Source organism: Dreissena polymorpha, chromosome 3, assembly GCF_020536995.1.
Source record: "Dreissena polymorpha isolate Duluth1 chromosome 3, UMN_Dpol_1.0, whole genome shotgun sequence".
In the NCBI taxonomy this organism is placed as follows: Eukaryota; Metazoa; Mollusca; class Bivalvia; order Myida; family Dreissenidae; genus Dreissena; species Dreissena polymorpha.
In genome coordinates this window covers 11,150,304-11,169,210 of record NC_068357.1, presented here as the reverse complement: position 1 = coordinate 11,169,210, position 18,907 = coordinate 11,150,304, and the positions used below count along the sequence as shown (strand labels likewise).

Genomic DNA, 18,907 nt, shown 5'->3' with positions numbered 1-18,907 from the left:
ATGTGCAGCTTCATGAGGTACACATGCATGCCAAATATGAAGTTGCTATCTTCAATATAGCAAAAGTTATTGCAAAATGTTAAAGTTGGCGCAAACAGACCAACAGACAGACCAACAGACAGACAGGGCAAAAACAATATGTCCCCCACTACTATAGTGGGGGACATAATAAACCTCTTCTAAAACAAAATCCAGTGTACACTGAAAGTGCGGACTGCACAGGCTACTCTGGGACCAAACTTTTAACACATGCATTTAGCCCAGTTTCCCCAGATTGAGACTCAAACATACATGGCGGCCCCAGACAGCCGTGGAAGAGGACGTCACCACACGAGGCTGCCTCTAGCTCCTCACACAGGCTTAACTTCTGAACTAAAACAAACCAGTCGCTTCCTGAGAAAACTGGGCATCATGCGTGTGCGTAAAGTGTCGTCCCAGATAAGCCTATGCAGTCTGCACAGGCTAATCGGGGACGTCACTTTCTGCTTTTATAACATTTTTTGTTTAAATGAATTCTCTTCTTAGCAAAAATCCAATTAAAGCGGAAAGTTTCGTCCCTGATTAGCCTGTGCAGACTGCACAGGCTAATCTGGGACGACACTTTACGCACATGCATTATGCCCAGTTTTCTCAGAATACGACTCATACAGTCTCATCTTATATTCACTGTCTGAAAATTATGCCAAAAAATTAAATGCCTTTGTATCGATGAACATTTTTAAAAGCACTAGAGGGACATTTTAACTAAAATTTAGATCATAATTTCTCTGTAAAATCTCCAAGGTTTCTACTTACAAAATTAACATAAAATAATACTTTTTTCTTATTTTAGAACATTTGAAAACACAATAATAGACCTATTGATTTAAGAAATTGTCTAATGGTCTCTCAAAGGTGTGAGAGGATGAACGCAGGTATCAACATCTTGAACTGTCGGATGACTTCAACCCTGAGTTTACACTATTTTCATCCATAAGGCTTAATTATTATGCAATCTTAGAATACAAGTGAAATGTCCAACAGCCTGAATAAAGAAATATTTGATCTTCTATTATTATGAATTAAATTAAACTGATCTGGGTTGTTTGCTTAGTGTTAAGGCTTTCATTCAATCTAAACAGCAAAAAAAATATTGTTAACTTTTTTTCTCAAGACTTTCTCCCTTTTCTCACATTTTATTATTATTTTTAAAATTCAAAATAAATCCCTCTTACACAAAGTTACTAGGATCCTTTAAAACAGTAAATCATTAAAACAAAAGAGTTTTACTGAATAACTTATTGTGGTAAAATTTATTGTTTCCACTAACAAAAACTATTACACCATGAGGTATATGATCAATTAATATTTTCTCTACTGCTAAGATTCAACGTATTTGCATGTGGTGCTGAGACACATAATGCATCTTCATCCAAGACAGACATACTTCACTGTTTAATTCATAGTACCTACCAACCATTGGATGATCAATATAAAAGACATTGTATATAGTATCAGATTCTGCAGCTTTGGCGACATTTCAAAGGTGCACACTTCAAAATGCTGCTGGCTTACCTAATGGCTTCATGCCATAAAATTCCGCTTCATGCTTGAGACTTTCGATGTTTACATTTCTGAAAACATATATTAACCCATTTATGCCTATTGGACTCTCCCATCCTTCTAAATTGGATCAGTCAATTTCCAAAATAAGGGACGTATAGAATATTTATTTCTATATTTAAAATATTTCTTACAGAAATTCCTTTAAGCAAACAGCGCAGACCCTGATAAGACGCCGCATGATGCGGCGTCTCATCAGGGTCCACGCTGTTTTCCAAGGCTTTTTTCTAGACGATAGGCATAAATGGGTTAAAATTAGAAACAAATATTTACAAATAAATATCATCAAATAGTTTGATAGTTAATGCCTTGTGTGTAATTTGAGGATTGACTGTTGCACACATTTTATAATGAATAAAAATAATTGTATTTTTAACAGTTTAAAATTCAAAGTTTTAGAAAATGAATATTGTCCTCGTTGCCAAGTCAAAATTCAAATGTTGTTCACTTGGAAAAAGGATATTGCTGATCAAAAATAAGGGCTCAAATTGGAGCATTTGTTTATAAAACAACTTACTTAAGGTCAACTTCTTTTGTGCGAAGAAAATTCAAGATGACCGAAAATAATGCAGGATCCCTGTCAATAAATATCTGTAAGCAAAGAAGGCAATGCATGAACAAAGGAGGATTCTTGCAATTGGTTTTACATTGAAAAATTGCGAAATATCTAGAGTGAAATGGCATACTGCTGAACCCTGCTCCTTTTTGATTGCCCCTCTCCTGCCCCTCTTGGTCGATGAACACAAAAAACGTGAAATCTGTTGTAATTCAATATATTTTGTCAACAGGACTAGAATTGCCTTAAAACTTGTTTACAAGTGTTAAACTTATACATTTCCTGGCAGCATCAAATTATAAGATAATGTCACTTGCAAGGCTCCATATTCCACTTATTAACCCTTTGCATGCTGGGTAATTTGTCTTCTGCTAAAATGTCGTCTGCTGAATTTCTAAAATAAGCATTTTCTTCATTTTTTTTCAAAGAATACTATCAGAATAGCAAACAGTTTGGATCCAGATGAGACGCCACGTTTTGTGGCGTCTCATCTGGATCCAAACTGTTTGCAAAGGCCTTTAAAATTCGGCTCCAGCGCTTTAAGGGTTAATTTATTTACTAATTTTTAAGCAGCATAGACCTTTTATGATCATAGATCTTTCTCTTAATAATGATGAATACAGAAAATGGAATGTACTGGTACAGTGCTTCTTATCAACTTTATTGTGAAGATGTGTTAAACAATTACAAGTTGCAAAATACAGTATGGAACATACAGCTCCTTTGTCATCTTTGAGGCTTGATATTCTTCCACTTAGCAAACTGAAAGCAAAGAACACTTGTATACATTAAAGCTATATAAATTCATTGCAATGCAACACAAAAAAGCATTTGATGAAAATTGAATGATCAATCAGCAAAGATGAAAACCTGCATTTAGGCACTGTTTCTTAAATTTTATGCAATAACTTGTAGGTACATGTAAGGTCAGTGAAACTGCATGCAATGCTCTTTTTTGACCTTCTTGGGATAAAGTATCTTAGGAATTTCATGAGGACAAAAATGATACTGCAATTTCACAAAAAATAGTGTTGGACTTTCATTTAAAAACCAAGAAACAACTATTTAACACTTACTTGTAAGATTTAACTATAAATTCTGAAAAACAAAATGTATCAAATTCATAAGTGTACACCGTAACCCCTTTAACATATTGCAAAAAAATCTCCAGCAAATGAAAAAGAGATTAGATTATTGTTGCCCACTCCAACATAAACATAAACTTACACATTTATGCCTGAGAATAGCGCGTCAAAGCTGAATTTTTGCATTTTCTTTCCTTTGAACGCTAAGTATGTAGCAATAGTAACAATAGAGCCAAGATGGCCCTAGTTCGCTCATCTGAGAGGAGTCGGTTCATTCAATCTTTACCAAACGTCAAACTTGACCTAGATATTGTCCAGACAAACATCCTGGTCAAGTTTCATCATTATTGAACCAAAACTCTGGCATATGGAGTGATTTTGTTTTTGTAAGATTTGACCTGGTGACCTATATTTTGAGTTGACCCCCTTACCAAACATCAACTTTTGCTTACAAAAATAGATATTATGACCAAGATTCATAAAATCTGAAACAAAATTGTGACCTCTAGAGTGTTTACAAAGATTTTGTATAATATAATGAAAATTTGGACAATCTAAAGGCAATAATTATGGCATTAATTATGTGATATATATAAAACCAATCTTTTCACCAAGTTCATGATGATTGGGCAAAAAATGTGACTTCTAGAGTGTTCACAAGCTTTTTTTACTACAATGTATATAAATATGAGAAAACTGCCCCCCCCCCCCCCCTACCTGCAGCCATGTTATTCAAATGACTGGAACCATTTTCAAACTCAACTCTCATATCAAGGAAACAAATGTTTTGACCAAACTTCATGAAAATTGGGCCAAAAATGTGAATTCTAGAGTGTTCACGTTTTCACTATATACATATAGAGAAAAATGCCCCGCCCACTGGCGGCCATGTTTTTTCACCAATCTGGACCATTTTCGAACTCTTCCGAGATATCAATAAAACCAATGTTTTGACCAACTTTTATGATGATTGGACAAAAATTGTGGCTTCTAGAGTGTTTACAAGGTTTCTCTAAAGCCAAATAAGGAAAACTTCCCCTCCCCCCCAGCAGCCATGTTATTGAACAGACCGGAACCATTTTCGAACTCAACCCTCATATCAAGGAAACAAATCGAGGGCTGAACGGAAAACTGCAGTATCTCCTTCTTTATTTAATATGAGTAACAACAGTCTTCCATTCACCCCTCGATTAATGTTCTGACCAAATTTCATGAAAATTGGGCCAAAAATGTGACTTCTAGAGTGTGCACGTGGTCACAATATACATATAGAGAAAAATGCCCCGCCCACTTGCGGCCATGTTTTTTCACCGATTTGGACCATTTTCTAACTCGTCTGAGATATAAATAAAATCAATGTTTTGACCAACTTTCATGATGATTGAGCAAAAATTGTGACTTCTAGAGTGTTTACAAGGTTTCTCTATAGCCAAATTAGGAAAACTGCCCCCCTGGCAGCCATGTTATTCAACTGACCGGAACCATATTCGAACTCAACTCTCATATCAAGGAAACAAATGTTCTGACCAAATTTCATGAAAATTGGGGCAAAAATGTGATTTCTAGAGTGTTTACGTTTTCACTATATACATATAGAGAAAAATGCCCCGCCCACTGGCGGCCATGTTTTTTCACTGATCTGGACCATTTTCGAACTCGTCCGAGATATCAATAAAACGAATGTTTTGACCAATTTTCATGATGATTGGGCAAAAATTGTGACTTCTAGAGTGTTTACAAGGTTTCTCTTTAGCCAAATGAGGAAAACTGCCCCGCCCCCCTCGGCAGCCATGTTATTCAACTGACCGGAACCATTTTCGAAATCAACTCTTATATCAAGGAAACAAATGTTTTGACCAAATTTCATGAACATTGGGCCAAAAATATGACTTCTAGAGTGTTCACATGTTTTCATTATATACATATAGAGAAAAATGCCCCGCCCACTGGCGGCCATGTATTTCACCGATCAGGACCATTTTCTAACTCGTACGAGATATCAATAAAACCAATGTTTTGACCAACTTTCATGATGATTGGGTAAAAATGGTGACTTCTAGAGTGTTTACAAGGTTTCTCAATAGCCAAATAAGGAAAACTGCCCCCCCCCCCCCGGCAGCCATGTTATTCAACTGACCGGAACCATTTTCAAACTCAACTCTCATATCAAGGAAACAAATGTTCTGACCAAAATTCATGAAAATTGGGCCAAACATGTGACTTCTAAAGTGTTCACATGTTTTCACTATATACATATGGAAAAAAATGACCCGCCCACTGGCGGCCATGTTTTTTCACTAATCTGGACCATATGCGAAAACGTCCGAGATATCAATAAAACTCATGTTTTGACAAACTTTCATGATGATTGGGCAAAAATTGTGACTTATAGTGTTTACAAGGTTTCTCTATAGCCGAATAAGGAAAACTGCCCCGCCCACTGGCGGCCATGTTTTTCAACAGACCGGAATCACTTTTGAACTCAACCAACATATCATTAAGACAAACATTTTGACAAAGTTACATGAAGATTGGGCATGAAATGTGACTTCTACAGTGTTGACAAGTTTTTTCTTTTTTTTGACCTAGTGTTTTAGTTTTTGACCTGGCATGACCCAATTTCGAACTCGACCAAGATTTCATTGGGACAAAGCTTCTGACCAAGTTTCATGAAGATCGGAAATAAATGTGGCCTCCAGAGTGTTTAAGAACAAATGTGGACGGACAGACGGACGACGGACAAAGACCGGTCACAAAAGCTCACCTGAGCAATCAGGTGAGCTAAAAATAGTTGTTTCTTTGTTTCAAAATTGAAAGTCCTCCAACCCTATTCTAATGACATTGCTATTATTATTTATCCATGGAAAAAATTCTATTTCAGTGCAATAATTATAAAACACAAACGGACAGTACCACTGCTAAAGTGCTATTTGCCGCACTTTTTTAATAAAAATATGTATTGAGATTGTAAGACATGTGAGAGCAGTAAAAAACGACCAGGCAATAATTCAAAATGACACAGAACGTTGCTTTGGTTTTAGATTTTATAGCTATTCCTACACTTGTACACTGTTGCTGACCCCATGGGGTATCTTTAGTCAACATACAGAGGTGCATTGGCGCAATATAGGCCATAGAATAATACTCAAAATATAAATTCTATAATTTTTTCTATATATCATATATAAGCATGTCAAAGCATATCACTTCAGGAAAAGAAAATGTTAACTCACCTTGTAAAAAATGACTCTGGTATCCATGTCAGTGTTTGTTTGGATGTAGAAAACCTGAAAGATCAAGTCGAACAATTAAGTTAAGGCATAATTTCTTTTATTATATTACAATTAACATGTCGTACGATGCCTGATGCATGCAACATCAAAGCGACTGTCATTACTGCACAATATCTGAGGCGTTAGCCTCACACATGATTTCCTTGAACTTTTTGCTCCATACAAATGTTTCCATGTCACAGAATTTGTGATTTTCATCTTGCCTACAGATATTTATAGCTGGACCTCTGAAACTTTCTAAAACACTAGCGAAACACTTGTCCACTTAAGGCTCAGTTGTTCCTGAATGCTTTGAGCTTTTATGAGTACAGTTCAAAGTTTTTCCTGATAACGTAAGTCGTTTTTTTTTAAATGAAAAAACATTATGTCTTACACATGTCAATAAAATTGAGTTCAATCAATCATACGTCGTAACAGTCAATGCCTGTTACCATCAACATCAATATGCGTGTCATTTGTGGAGTATTACTCAAAACAACAGCTTGATCAAAAAATGGAAATAAACATAAAGCCTAAGTTTTGAATTGAAAATTCAATCTATCTTATGGAGTTTCCGGAATTAATAGATATATACCATTGGTTGACTTAAACAAAAGATCCAGCTTGGGAAGGTTAAAGGAGGTAGTCCATGGCGTATTTTTAAATTCAGAATACTGGGTGTTGTCCATAACTAAAACATACACATTTTCATGAACCGTTGAACTGTTTGAGACTTTTGATTTTTATCATTATTATGCAAGCACACCTTTTCATGCAAGTTGTTTTAATTAATTATTGAGCATAAGTTACATGATATTTATTGTCTTTTTGTGTTTAATTACGCAAACATAACAGGTTAAAGTGCCGCCTTGAAAAATTCCAGGCGGCGACTTTAAATGAAAATAACATTATCATTTGCAACTCCCAGCAACCCAGAGGGTCAATAGCAAGGAGTGGGATAAGGCGCCCGTTGGATTATTGCGACTAACTAAGCTAACCAGAAAGTTGGTCACTTGGTGCTTACAAACAACCGTTTTAAGTCGGACACCCGCTCACTGACTCAGATGCTCAAATAAACGTTTTTTTCTTAGTGCCGATAGATGTTTAACGACGATATTCATTTTAGTTATATCAGAAATGATTCATGATTGAATTTTAATGAAAAGCTTCACATCAGTCTCAGATTCGGAAGGAGATTTTAATTTGCGATAACACTGATCAATGATAATAGATGAAATAGCAAAAAATATACCTTTTGCCACCAACATTGAGATGGATAATTTCTCCGGGCATCTGTTCCGTTAAGAAAATACAACTATATTAAGTAAACGATAAAGTTTTACTTTAAATAGTAGCTGAGCATTTATGCTTATTTATAGGTTCAATCAATTCTAAAATTATACCGGAAGTTGACATTGACATGCATTGAACCATAACCTTATAGGTTACACACCACATACCATATTTTACCAATACGACGACATAATTACATCTTATTTATTTTTGAATACAATTGACGCATTTCTAATTATCTTAATTAGAAATTCCTAAGATGTTTAAAGTAAAAAAAAATCATTAAATATTTTTAAAAAAATTCACTGAATATGTCACGTGACTATTTCCATGACATCACTTAGCAACTGCCTGATGAAGTTACAGGAGCGGGAGTGAAAGCGCACTATTTAAAATTGCATTTATTTAAGCATGCTTTGATAAAATGGGGAATAAGTGCTGTGGAAGTCGATCAATCCGGACTTCTTCTACGGGAAAATGGACATTGAAGAAGAATAAAGTACATCCTTTGAATTCGTCATCCGTAAATGAACACCATGCAGGTAGGTAGAATTGAGATATAAAGATGTTTGAAGTTAAGTTTATTTATTTTTGTCATTTTGTAATACGAAGCAATTATAATGTTTGACTAGCTTAAAAATTATACCAAAAGTCACTTGTCAACACACGCACTATATTAATATTGTTACGTGTACATATAATAATGAACTTTTGTTTACAAAGTAACCCATCCGCTCTTTAGCAACGTGGTTTAAGTGTCTGACTACCACTCTGGAGGTCGTGGGTTCAATCCCCGGCTTGAGCTCAGTTTTTTCACATTACACTAAACACCAAGCATCTGATTTCATTGTTCATATTCTTATAATACATAATGATTCAAAGTTGTAAGATATTAAGTACCATAATTCTATTGTCTCATATAACAGGTACTAAGCTACCAAGCAACCTAAATATATGGGGCCCATATTATGGGCTGCATGAGGGTCCTATGGGATTCCCATATGGTCTGCATATGGGTCCTTTACGGTCTCAAATCAAATCAATATTTATTTATTGTCGGTATGATATACAATATAAAGAAGTAAAACTCCAGCTGCTGGAGCAGTATTGAATTTTCATTAAAAACAATTACCGGTAGTTGGTCCTTTATTTAAGGCAAGTGACCGATTGCCCAAACAGTACAAAACAGCACAATACAGCACAATACAAACCAACACAAACACAAAATATGAACAAAGCTGGGGTCAACATTATAACATAAGCTATGATTAGCTTTTGACCGACAGTCTTTTTCCTGCTGGATACTGAGTTATTTGGGCACAATATTGCAAAAAGGGGAGGAAAAAAGCAATGTGTCACTGTAAAGTTATTTTTGCAGATTCTGAAATGTATGATTGTTTAAAAATTTTATCAGATGAGTGTCCTTACATTTTGTCAGTATTATTATCATGTATAAGAATAAGCATAAGAATATTGGTAAATTTTGAATCAGACTTGCTCATTCTTTGTTTACATAAGAGGGCTTGTACTAATGTTTCGGTATTAAGTTATAATATATTGGTTTGCTTAGTTAAACTGCTAATTTTGATGACTCTATATAAGGTGCAGGTTAGGGAGGTATTTTGTTACTCTTAGTCCACAAAAAAAGAGAAGAAAGTTTCAGAGGCCAACTCAGAGCTAAGAGCTCAGACTTGCTATTAGCCTCCCTTTGAGCTCAGACTTGCTATTAGCCTCCCTTAGAGCTCAGACTTGCTATTCTTAGAGCTCAGACTTGCTATTAGCCTCCCTTAGAGCTCAGACTTGCTATAAGCCTCCCTTAGAGCTCAGACTTGCTATTAGCCTCCCTTAGAGCTCAGACTTGCTATTAGCCTCCCTTAGAGCTCAGACTTGCTATTAGCCTCCCTTAGAGCTCAGACTTGCTATTAGCCTCCCTTTTGGGGCATTGATAATTAATAAATATTGAAGATCTCTTGTGTCAGCCTGACACTCAGAGGGATAATACTGTTTCTCAGTGCATAAAGAAGTTCATTATAGACACTGCATAATGATCTATTAACTGTGTTTGTTGTTGTTAAGATTGCTGTTGATTAATTAATTGAAATAAAAAGAAAAAGATTCTGTTTATTGTAGATGATCATAAGTGGAGAGATTATGTAAGTTTTGTTTAAAGTTACTACTAACCTGTTTCTGACTTGCTTGGTTGCAAATGTTAACCTGTTGTTTGTTATTATTTAATGTCTTGTTGTCAGGGTTTGATACAATTGATAGTCTAGCTGTCAATGACAACTTAATATTTTATCTATACGAGTTAAACAAAAATTAATGTTAAAGTTTTATCAGACCAGTTCAATATATCTTTATTTCTTTATGGGTCCGTCCATAAAGTAGGTCACACTAGTTTCTACCATTTTGAACCCTTCCCCGCTGTCACAAACTGTCGTGAAACTTGGAAACCCCCCCCCTACATTAAGTCAAACTTTTAAACATTTTTTTGTATTGACCTCCTAGCGAGAGGAATCGTAAACTATAATTTCAGGAGATACGCATTTCATGCTAATTCAACATAAAATTAATTCAAATGTTTCACTTTTTTAAAAGGCTATTCAATTCTACTAAAAAAGTTATTTCAAAATATAGCATTCAAATTTAAATATATAAATAATGTATGACATCAATCATAGCCTAACCCTACCCCCCCCCCCCCCCCCCCCTTGTCACACTTTCTTACACCCCATCCCCCCCGCCTGGAGCGTGACATACTTAATGGACAGCCCCTATTTGAATATTACCTTATATTGTTTTAGATCTTAGATGATTTTCTTTTATAAAATGGAAGTTTAATATCTTGTCTTTTCTCTTTTGGATTTATACTTTGTAAATTTTGAATGGTTCACTAGGCCTTAACAAATTCATTAGCTGTTTGTTGGATTTGGGACACCTGAAAATCAAATACAAAATACAAATACAAATACAAATTTTATTTCAAGTCGGTTTGTACATAACAAGTATAACATTAGCGATGTATTGCTATTGACCGACATAATATAACAACATACATATAACAAATATACAGTTGAGCATTACATGAAATTTACATTATATAAACAAACAGTATCGTCCTTGAGTTGAGATCAATTATAATAAATAAATAAATTAATTAAATCGTAAAACAAAAGTAATTTATATGTTAAATAATAATATTTTGCACCATAGACTTTATTTTTATTGTATATTTTTTTGTTAAACAGTTAATGGTACAAAAACAGAAGTGTTAGGCTGTCTGGTCCTTTCTTAGAGGAAAATTTCCTTTCCTTTTAGTTGCTCTTAAGCAGCTGTTAGAAATATTGTGCAAGATTATTTCTCTCAGGGGCCACTGCTTCTGACTATGAAATGTCAACCAATGTGTTAAATATATAAACAAGGCAGTAAGGAGCAAAAAAAACTGCATACATTGCATAAAAATGATCATAAAAAATGTACTAATACCCCAAATTACTGTTAAGATACTTCCTGTGGTTGGTCGGTTAACATTTTTAAAGATGGGCATCCTGTTGTAAAGGTCAGAATGACAAAAGTGGTTGAGCATACTCTTCCCTTATTTTTCTCTATGAGTGACAATAGAAACAAACATTAACACAAGTAAAGGGTACTTACTAATAGTAACATTTACTAACAAAAGTCAGGTATTAAGTGGATCCGATTATACCAAAAGCCTAAAAAAGGAAACTTTTAGCAATATATAGAGCGCTTTGAATTCTTTAGATAAAAATGTTCAATAAATGTGGTCATGTATTTTTTATTATGTGCTTTTTGCTTGTATCTGATATCAAAAATTGAATATCAATATTTTTCTTTTATTCAGCTTGCCCGTTTTATTTTTTGTGTGGCCCACATTCTGCTGAACATCATATTAATTTGTTGTGACCTAAACTGGCCTTATGTATAGGTATTATTGGTTACATGACAATTAAACAGAGATATCAAGAGATAATTAAGCTAGGTAAAATGCATTCTGGTCATCATTTATTTGTTTAAAGAAGATAAGTCTACATCATCATACTGTTACAATTTGTTTATAATGTTACCCTATGTTATTATAGCCTCCCTCCCCCTTGTGACCTAAAGAGAGGTATACTGGAATCATGATGGATGTCATGCTTTCTGTAGGTCCACAGACACAAACTTATGTGCACTGAGTTCTACTACATTTTTTTATGCATAACATTAAATCTTGCATGCATTGTTGCTTTTGATGAGCATGTTCAAATAACAAAAAAGATATGCCCCTTTTTATCCCGCTCCAAAGGCGGAGGGATATAGAAATTGGCGTTCTCCTTCCATCTGTCACAAAATTTTCAGGGCCATATCTCAGAAGCTATATGAGCTATCAACATGAAACTATATAGAGTTGAAACTAAAAAATATCCAGGGGGATAAAAATGACCAATTGCTTCAATTTTTTTGGGGGGGGAGGGGGGGGGGGGATATTTGTCACCACTTTGACAAGTTTTAGTAATAAAATTTTAAAGCCCTGTAAACACTCAAAATCAACAAAATGTTTTCTTAAAATCATTCTAATAATAGCTGTGGTATGGTAACATAGATTTAACATTAGATACTCAAGTTAATGCTCTTTTTAATTTTTTTGTGAATTGTAGAATTGAAAGTTAAAAAATGTCATCACAGCGAAGTTTGGGGGTTTAAAGGGAGATTATACGATTTTGTCAAATATTTATGAATTTATATAAAATGTGTAAAAATCTTCTAATACATATATTTCAATATAAATCAAAATAAAAGTTAAGAAGAACATGTGTCAAAAAATGCGAAATAAGCCAGATATTTAATTCTGAAATCAAAAATATCTGTACAGTCGAATTCGCCAGCATGTATATCATGCATGTACGATGTGAATCTAAATTTAAATTAACGGTTTATTTTAAATTTCTGCATGATATCTATTCATATGACACACGAACACTAACTCCGATCCTAATAAAAAGACAAATGCTTCGGTTATTGTAAGAAAATATGTACGAAATATCTTCGTCCCAATCGGCTCGTGGCGCTAATTTGTCTTTGCTTCATTTTATGAAATTCATCTTCAATTTATAATTTTTCTTGCATATTTTGTGTTATTGTAACATATTTTTATCAATATATTACAATTTAACACATAAAAATCGTATAATCTTGCTTTGAGACACAATTTACACAAGCAGTGATTTACTTATTCCTGGGTTATGTGCCCTTGAACTTGGCCATGACCATGGCTGCAAATTTTATAAATTTGATGTGTGAACTACATTTCTTGAGTGATTCAATTCAAACTTTAAATATGTCATCAACATGAAGTATAGATGTGCAAGACACACTTTTCCCCCAGTCAATCACTGATTCTGAGCTAATTGCCCTTAATTATTGTCATGGACATGGCTGCCAAGTCTGTGAAAAATGCTGTGCTGGAATTTTAGTCATATTTCTATAAAGCTCTAGTTTGTTTGCATATGGTACAGTATGGTTGTTGTCACAATTGATATGGTAGCCAATGGGAGGTCACAGGTTTGATCTACGCTGTGTGCATGATCTTTAGATCCCTCCCATGGACACAAAGTACTGGTTCTACCCAGGAAGACAACTCAAGAGCGTTGGAATAGACTTTGCATGCAATTGGGCTTAATTAAAATATGTTTAAACTAAAGTAAGGTTCTATTGATAATCTTCAGCTCCATCCCAAGATGTTGATATACCACCAACCCTTATCTCTGAGCCATCAAACAGTGAATTGTCCACCGGGGACAGCAGCTTACCAAACACTTGTCCAGATAAAGTGCCAGAGATTCCAGTTAATGCAGATGACAACAAGACCAAGGATTACCAACAGCCCAAAGATGACAACACAACCAAGGATTACAAACAGACCACAGATGACAGCACAACCAAGGATTACATACAGACCACAGATGCCAACAAGACCAAGAATTACAAACAGACCAAATATGACAACACAACCAAGGATTACAAACAGACCACAGGTGACAACATAACCAAGGATTACAAACAGACCAAAGACGACAACACAACCAAGGATTACAAACAGACCAAAGATGACAACACAACCAAGGATTACAAACAGACCAAAGATGATAACAAGACCAAAGATAACAAACAGACCACAGATGACAACACAACCAAGGATTACAAACAGACCACAGATGACAACACAACCAAGGATTACATACAGACCACAGATGCCAACAAGACCAAGAATTACAAACAGACCAAAGATGACAACACAACCAAGGATTACAAACAGACCACAGATGACAGCACAACCAAGGATTACATACAGACCACAGATGCCAACAAGACCAAGAATTACAAACAGACCAAATATGACAACACAACCGAGGGTTACAAACAGACCACAGATGACAACACAACCAAGGATTACAAACAGACCACAGATGACAACACAACCAAGGATTACAAACAGACCACAGATGACAACAAGACCGTCCCTTTGCTGGAGAGCCAGAGGTCTTTAGCAGCCACTAGCAAGATAGACGCTGTATATGCGGGCCAAGCAAGAATACACAAAGTCTTTGAAGAACTACAGAAGTCTGAGGAAAAATTAATATCTAAGGCTGACACGAAGATTGATACCCGTTTTAGTGATAAAAACCAGACAAATGTGCCAAGCAAAGATCAAAGAAAACATCCCAAAAGCTACTCAGAATTAAAAAATGAAGACAAAGATGATAATAGTAAAAACAAGATTTGTGACAAAAGAAAATCAAAAGATATCCCACTTGCTAATATCACGTCTTTAACTCACTTTGAAAAACGAAAAGAACATACAAAACAATATACAAATGACTTTGAAGACACTCGTACAACTAAATTTTTCAAGAAAACTACACAGGAATTGAGACACGTTCCTAACATTGACAATGAAATCACTGTTCAAGATATTCAATTTGAAGATGAGCAGTTTGAGTCTACAAAGTCAGACAATACCAAAGAAAAGCCAGATACAGAAAAATATATCACAGACAAGGACTATTTATCTGATGATGATGATACAAGGGAAAGTGAGTCAGGAGAGGAGTCTGAGCCAGAGAAATTAAGTAAGACAGACTCCACCAGTTCTGAAGACATAAATACTGAAACAAACAGTGAAACTGACACTAATTTAAGCATTTGTGTTCATGAGGTTAAATCGGAGCCTAAGCAAATCCAAGCATGGAAGAATCTTGCTATGAAACCAAGTGTTCAGATGGTATGGTTGCAAAACCGCATCAAACTTGAGCAGTTTATGAAAGATAACATTAAGCCACAGTTGAAAATCATTGATAGACTCCGTGAAGAGGATATTGATATTGAAAGAAAGACTCTCAGTCCAATCAACAAGAAATACAAGTCTGGAACATTGGAAAACCTTAAAAACAAGCGACAAATCTCTTACAACAAAATGCAACTAAAGAAACACAGAGAAGAGGGTGTGAAAAAAGAGATTGAGAAACATAAGTTTAGAATGACCAATGAGCAGGCCACAAAGGACTTCCCAAGACCAGCATCCCCTGCTCTTAAAGATCACAGTCCAAGTCCTGCTACCAGAGCCAATTGCTTTCCTGCTAAAAGTGGCGCTAGGGGATCCCAAGAATCAAACTCTGGGAAAATCAACTATGTTGTGTTCAGTAGTACTGGACGACGTTTACACAAGTGTGTCGACCAGGCGCAGTTTAAAAAAATGTTGGTATGTAAAAAATGTGTCTTGCCCGAGTTGTTTATCAAGTTGATAATCTTACAGATGTATAAATATATCATTTAATTTTTATGAAAACAATAAAACCACCATTTAAAAGGCTAATATATATTACAAAAGTACTTAATGTAAACTTAAATTTAATTTGAAAGTCTAAACCTGCTTAAATTTGTCGTAAGTTAAATATAATTTCCTTTATCCAGGTTCAAACAATCCTACTCATGTTTTTAAAGCATTTAAAAAGCTCAATCATTTTCATCCCACAGGACAGTTTTAAAAACCACCACTCACCCAGGCCACCCACACCACCACCCCCAAATATGACAATGTTTGAGAAAATCAAAATAAAGCAAGAAGCAGAGGAAATAGCTTTGGCTATAAGAAGAGATGCCACAAATGAGGGACAAAGGCATCAACCCACTGAGGAAAGGCATAGTCCTCAGCCTATACCGCGACAGACAGTTGCAGACCAAGTTATCGCATTTGACGACAGAAAGGAAAAGTGCAATAAAAAGGATCTGGAAACGAAAAAGGATTTAGACACAACAGATGGCGAAAAAAGGTTGGGTTTAAACACTGAAGCAAGACAGTGCCAAGCTTCCCAGGATGTTTCTAAACAAAAAGCTGTCACACAAACGTGGGACAGATGTACCACAGAAGATAAAGAAAAAGATTATCCTGTTCGTGAAGAGAGAAAGTGTCCAGATAAAGCCAGTGCTGGTTCAAGCACTGGGCAGACTGATTGTGATATATCTAGGTACACTCCTAGACTGAGTACAATAGGTGCAGCAAATTTGAGAAAAGGTCAAACAGATGAAACTTGGTCAGATACTGATTCGTCTCGGGATGAGCAGCAATATAAGCGGCAAAAAAACATAAACAAAACCAATGATGGCTTGTTACCATCAATAAATGACACATCTACCATGCAAGACGCTATGACTTTCTCAAGGAGACCAGCCAGAGGCATTGACAACACCACAATACCAGGTGTATTGACTGAGAACCAGCCATTACAGTTACCGCCAACCAGAAGTGTTCAATCAAGACCATCGTACCAGCCATTACTGTTACATGCAAACAGAACAGTGCAATCAAGACCATCATATGACACTAGGAATAGTTCACCAAGATTCCCTTATATCAGCAACCAACCTGCTACTCGGGTACCTTGTGCCACAAAAGACTCAAATGGACTCACAAATGACTCTATGCTAGCCAAGCAACAGCCATTTTCATTTTCAACCGAGTCATCATTGGCTAATTTCAAACAGTCAAAGCCAAGCCCTAGCAAGGCTATGTCGTTGCCAACCCTGGAGAGAACAGTAAACGAGAGGTATTGCCCACCAAAGAAGGCACGCTCAACACTCCTTCCAAATATCCATGACTCTAGTAATATGACCTCAGATGAACTTGAGGAAATAAAAGATCCAAATCTTTTACAAAGACAAATGACATTTATTGATATAAAAGATCGAAAATAACATATACTTATAAATTACGTGATTTTATGTTTTCCAATTAAAATTTAATTTAAAGTTCTGTCATTATGTTTTATTTTTATATCTTGATGTGTATCTGCAAATTTAAATGAATTTTTTCAATTATGATTCATAGGAATTAAACAAGACTTGAATTTCGCAATGGCTTAACCCTTACAGTGCTGGAACCGAATTTCGAAGGCCTTTGCAAACAGTTTGGATCCAGATGAGACGCCACAGAACGTGGCGTCTCATCTGGATCCAAACTGTTTGCTATTCTGATAGTATTCTTTGAAAAAAATCGAAGAAAATGCTAATTTTAGAAATTCAGCAGACGACATTTTAGCAGATGAACAAGGGACAAAATTGTCACAAAACCAGGTTTTCATTGTGAAAAAAATCTGATAAAGGGAGAAAACTCAAACTGAACTTTTGAAATGAACAAACAAAATAAACCCCCTTTGTAAGTTTGTTTTTAAAAAAAATCTATTTTTAGTCGTGGCGACCTTGACATTGGAGATATTGACGTGATTCTTTCGTGCGACACACCGTCCCATGATGGTGAACAAATGTGCCAAATGATTTTAAAATCTCACAATGAATGACATAGTTATGGCCAGGACAAGCTCATTTATGGCCATTTTTGACCTTTGAACTCAAAGTGTGACCTTGACCTTGGAGATATCGACGTAATTATTTCGCGCGACACACCGTCCAATGATGGTGAACAAATGTGCCAAATGATTTTAAAATCTGACAATGAACGACATAGTTATGGCCCGGACAAGCTTGTTCCGCCCGCCAGCCAGCCAGCCAGCCAGCCCGCCCGCATTCCCCAATCTAATAACCAGTTTTTTCCTTCGGAAAACCTGGTTAAAAATTACCCAGCATGCAAAGGGTTAATGGATAAGGTGTCTGCCTGGAGATCCGGAGGTCACAGGTTCGATCCCCACTCGGGGGAACTTTCACTAGATGTTCCCCAAAGTCACCAAGTACTGGTTGTAGGCCCAGGAAACGGACTTGAGAGCGTTTCTATAAGCCTGAGGCTTTTGATGCAATTGAGCTATCATAAATAGGTTTAAACTAAACAAGACTAAGTGTGCAAGCCCAAAGATTTTCTTGTTGGCAGAAAAGTAATGTTATTAAAAACTCTTTCAAAATGATATTAAAAAATATTGCAATTGAAATGAGCACTTACATTGTTTTTGGTCAGACTTTTAGTTTCATTTTGAGGATTTTGTTCTTTGTCAATTGTTTTATTCTTTTTCATTTGGAAAATTCATTTGAAACAGTGTTAAAACACTTGGACTTTACTGTTAATAAAAAATTAGAAATGTAAGTTTGCATGCAAGATAATTTCAAATTTCTTTGCTAAACTGACTAGTATTTTATCTGAGCATCTCAAAATTTTAATCAATATAAACTAATAACTGTAAAAAAATACGGTATTTTAGAACCTTTCTTTTTTCGTCAATCTTGTTGACGGTCCTTTTATGGTCTTACAAAATCAATACTACTGTATGTTATCTAAATAAATTCTCTCACCAAAGTGTTCAAGACACGTCTTATATTTTGACATTGAAAGAGGACATCGACTAGTAACCTTTGTGCCATATGCAAGTACCAATTTATCATGCTTATCAATAATATACTTGGTCACCATAGCAGGATGCTTATGTTGAGTATTTTTCGTCAGTCTTTGTACCATGTTCGATGTCCCTTGTTGTCAACTTCTAGCTAGTTGAAACTCTGGAAGCCACATTTTCACCAAATCTTGATGAGGTTTTGTCAGAATATTTTTCCTGGCATTATCTTGGCCAAGTCAAATCCAGACCACACATGAACAAAAA

The 18,907-nt window shown here is 35.5% G+C and overlaps 2 protein-coding genes across 10 annotated transcripts in view; one reads left to right on the top strand and one right to left on the bottom strand.

Moving 5' to 3' along the window:
• The window catches only part of LOC127872981 (BTB/POZ domain-containing protein KCTD3-like), a 33,111-nt gene extending 25,182 nt beyond the window's left edge, over window positions 1-7,929 (bottom strand). For all 4 annotated transcript variants that reach the window (XR_008045873.1, XR_008045874.1, XM_052416513.1 and 1 more), the window contains exons 1-6: window positions 7,768-7,929; window positions 6,477-6,530; window positions 2,875-2,920; window positions 2,120-2,193; window positions 1,555-1,613; window positions 292-372 (exon numbers count right to left, since the gene is read on the bottom strand). Coding sequence is in view for 2 of the 4 variants with exons in the window: in XM_052416513.1 (XP_052272473.1) it covers window positions 292-372; window positions 1,555-1,613; window positions 2,120-2,193; window positions 2,875-2,920; window positions 6,477-6,530; window positions 7,768-7,808 (355 nt within the window). In the remaining 2 variants the exon portion in view is untranslated. The remainder of the gene's footprint in view (window positions 1-291; window positions 373-1,554; window positions 1,614-2,119; window positions 2,194-2,874; window positions 2,921-6,476; window positions 6,531-7,767) is intronic.
• Window positions 7,930-8,146: 217 nt separating this feature from the next.
• LOC127872980 (uncharacterized protein DDB_G0284459-like) lies at window positions 8,147-17,114 on the top strand. Of its 6 annotated transcripts, none has more exons than XM_052416512.1 (4): window positions 8,147-8,350; window positions 13,535-13,843; window positions 14,240-15,567; window positions 15,843-17,114. In XM_052416512.1, exons 1-4 carry the CDS (start codon window positions 8,233-8,235, stop codon window positions 17,058-17,060), a joined length of 2,973 nt encoding a protein of 990 aa, XP_052272472.1. In that variant the 5' UTR covers window positions 8,147-8,232; the 3' UTR covers window positions 17,061-17,114. The 6 variants fall into 6 exon arrangements, with proteins under 6 accessions (XP_052272472.1, XP_052272471.1, XP_052272470.1 ...); XM_052416511.1 differs by having other exon boundaries at window positions 14,024-15,567; XM_052416510.1 differs by having other exon boundaries at window positions 13,988-15,567.
• The last annotated feature ends 1,793 nt before the right edge of the window (window positions 17,115-18,907 follow it).

Excerpts from the sequence above, each read along its gene's own strand:
- LOC127872980 (XM_052416507.1), top strand. The coding sequence starts at position 8,233 with ATGGGGAATAAGTGCTGTGGAAGTCGATCAATCCGGACTTCTTCTACG. Across the intron at positions 8,351-13,534 it reads CGTAAATGAACACCATGCAG|CTCCATCCCAAGATGTTGAT; the intron begins GTAGGTAGAATT and ends GATAATCTTCAG. Across the intron at positions 15,568-15,842 it reads CGCAGTTTAAAAAAATGTTG|GACAGTTTTAAAAACCACCA; the intron begins GTATGTAAAAAA and ends TTCATCCCACAG.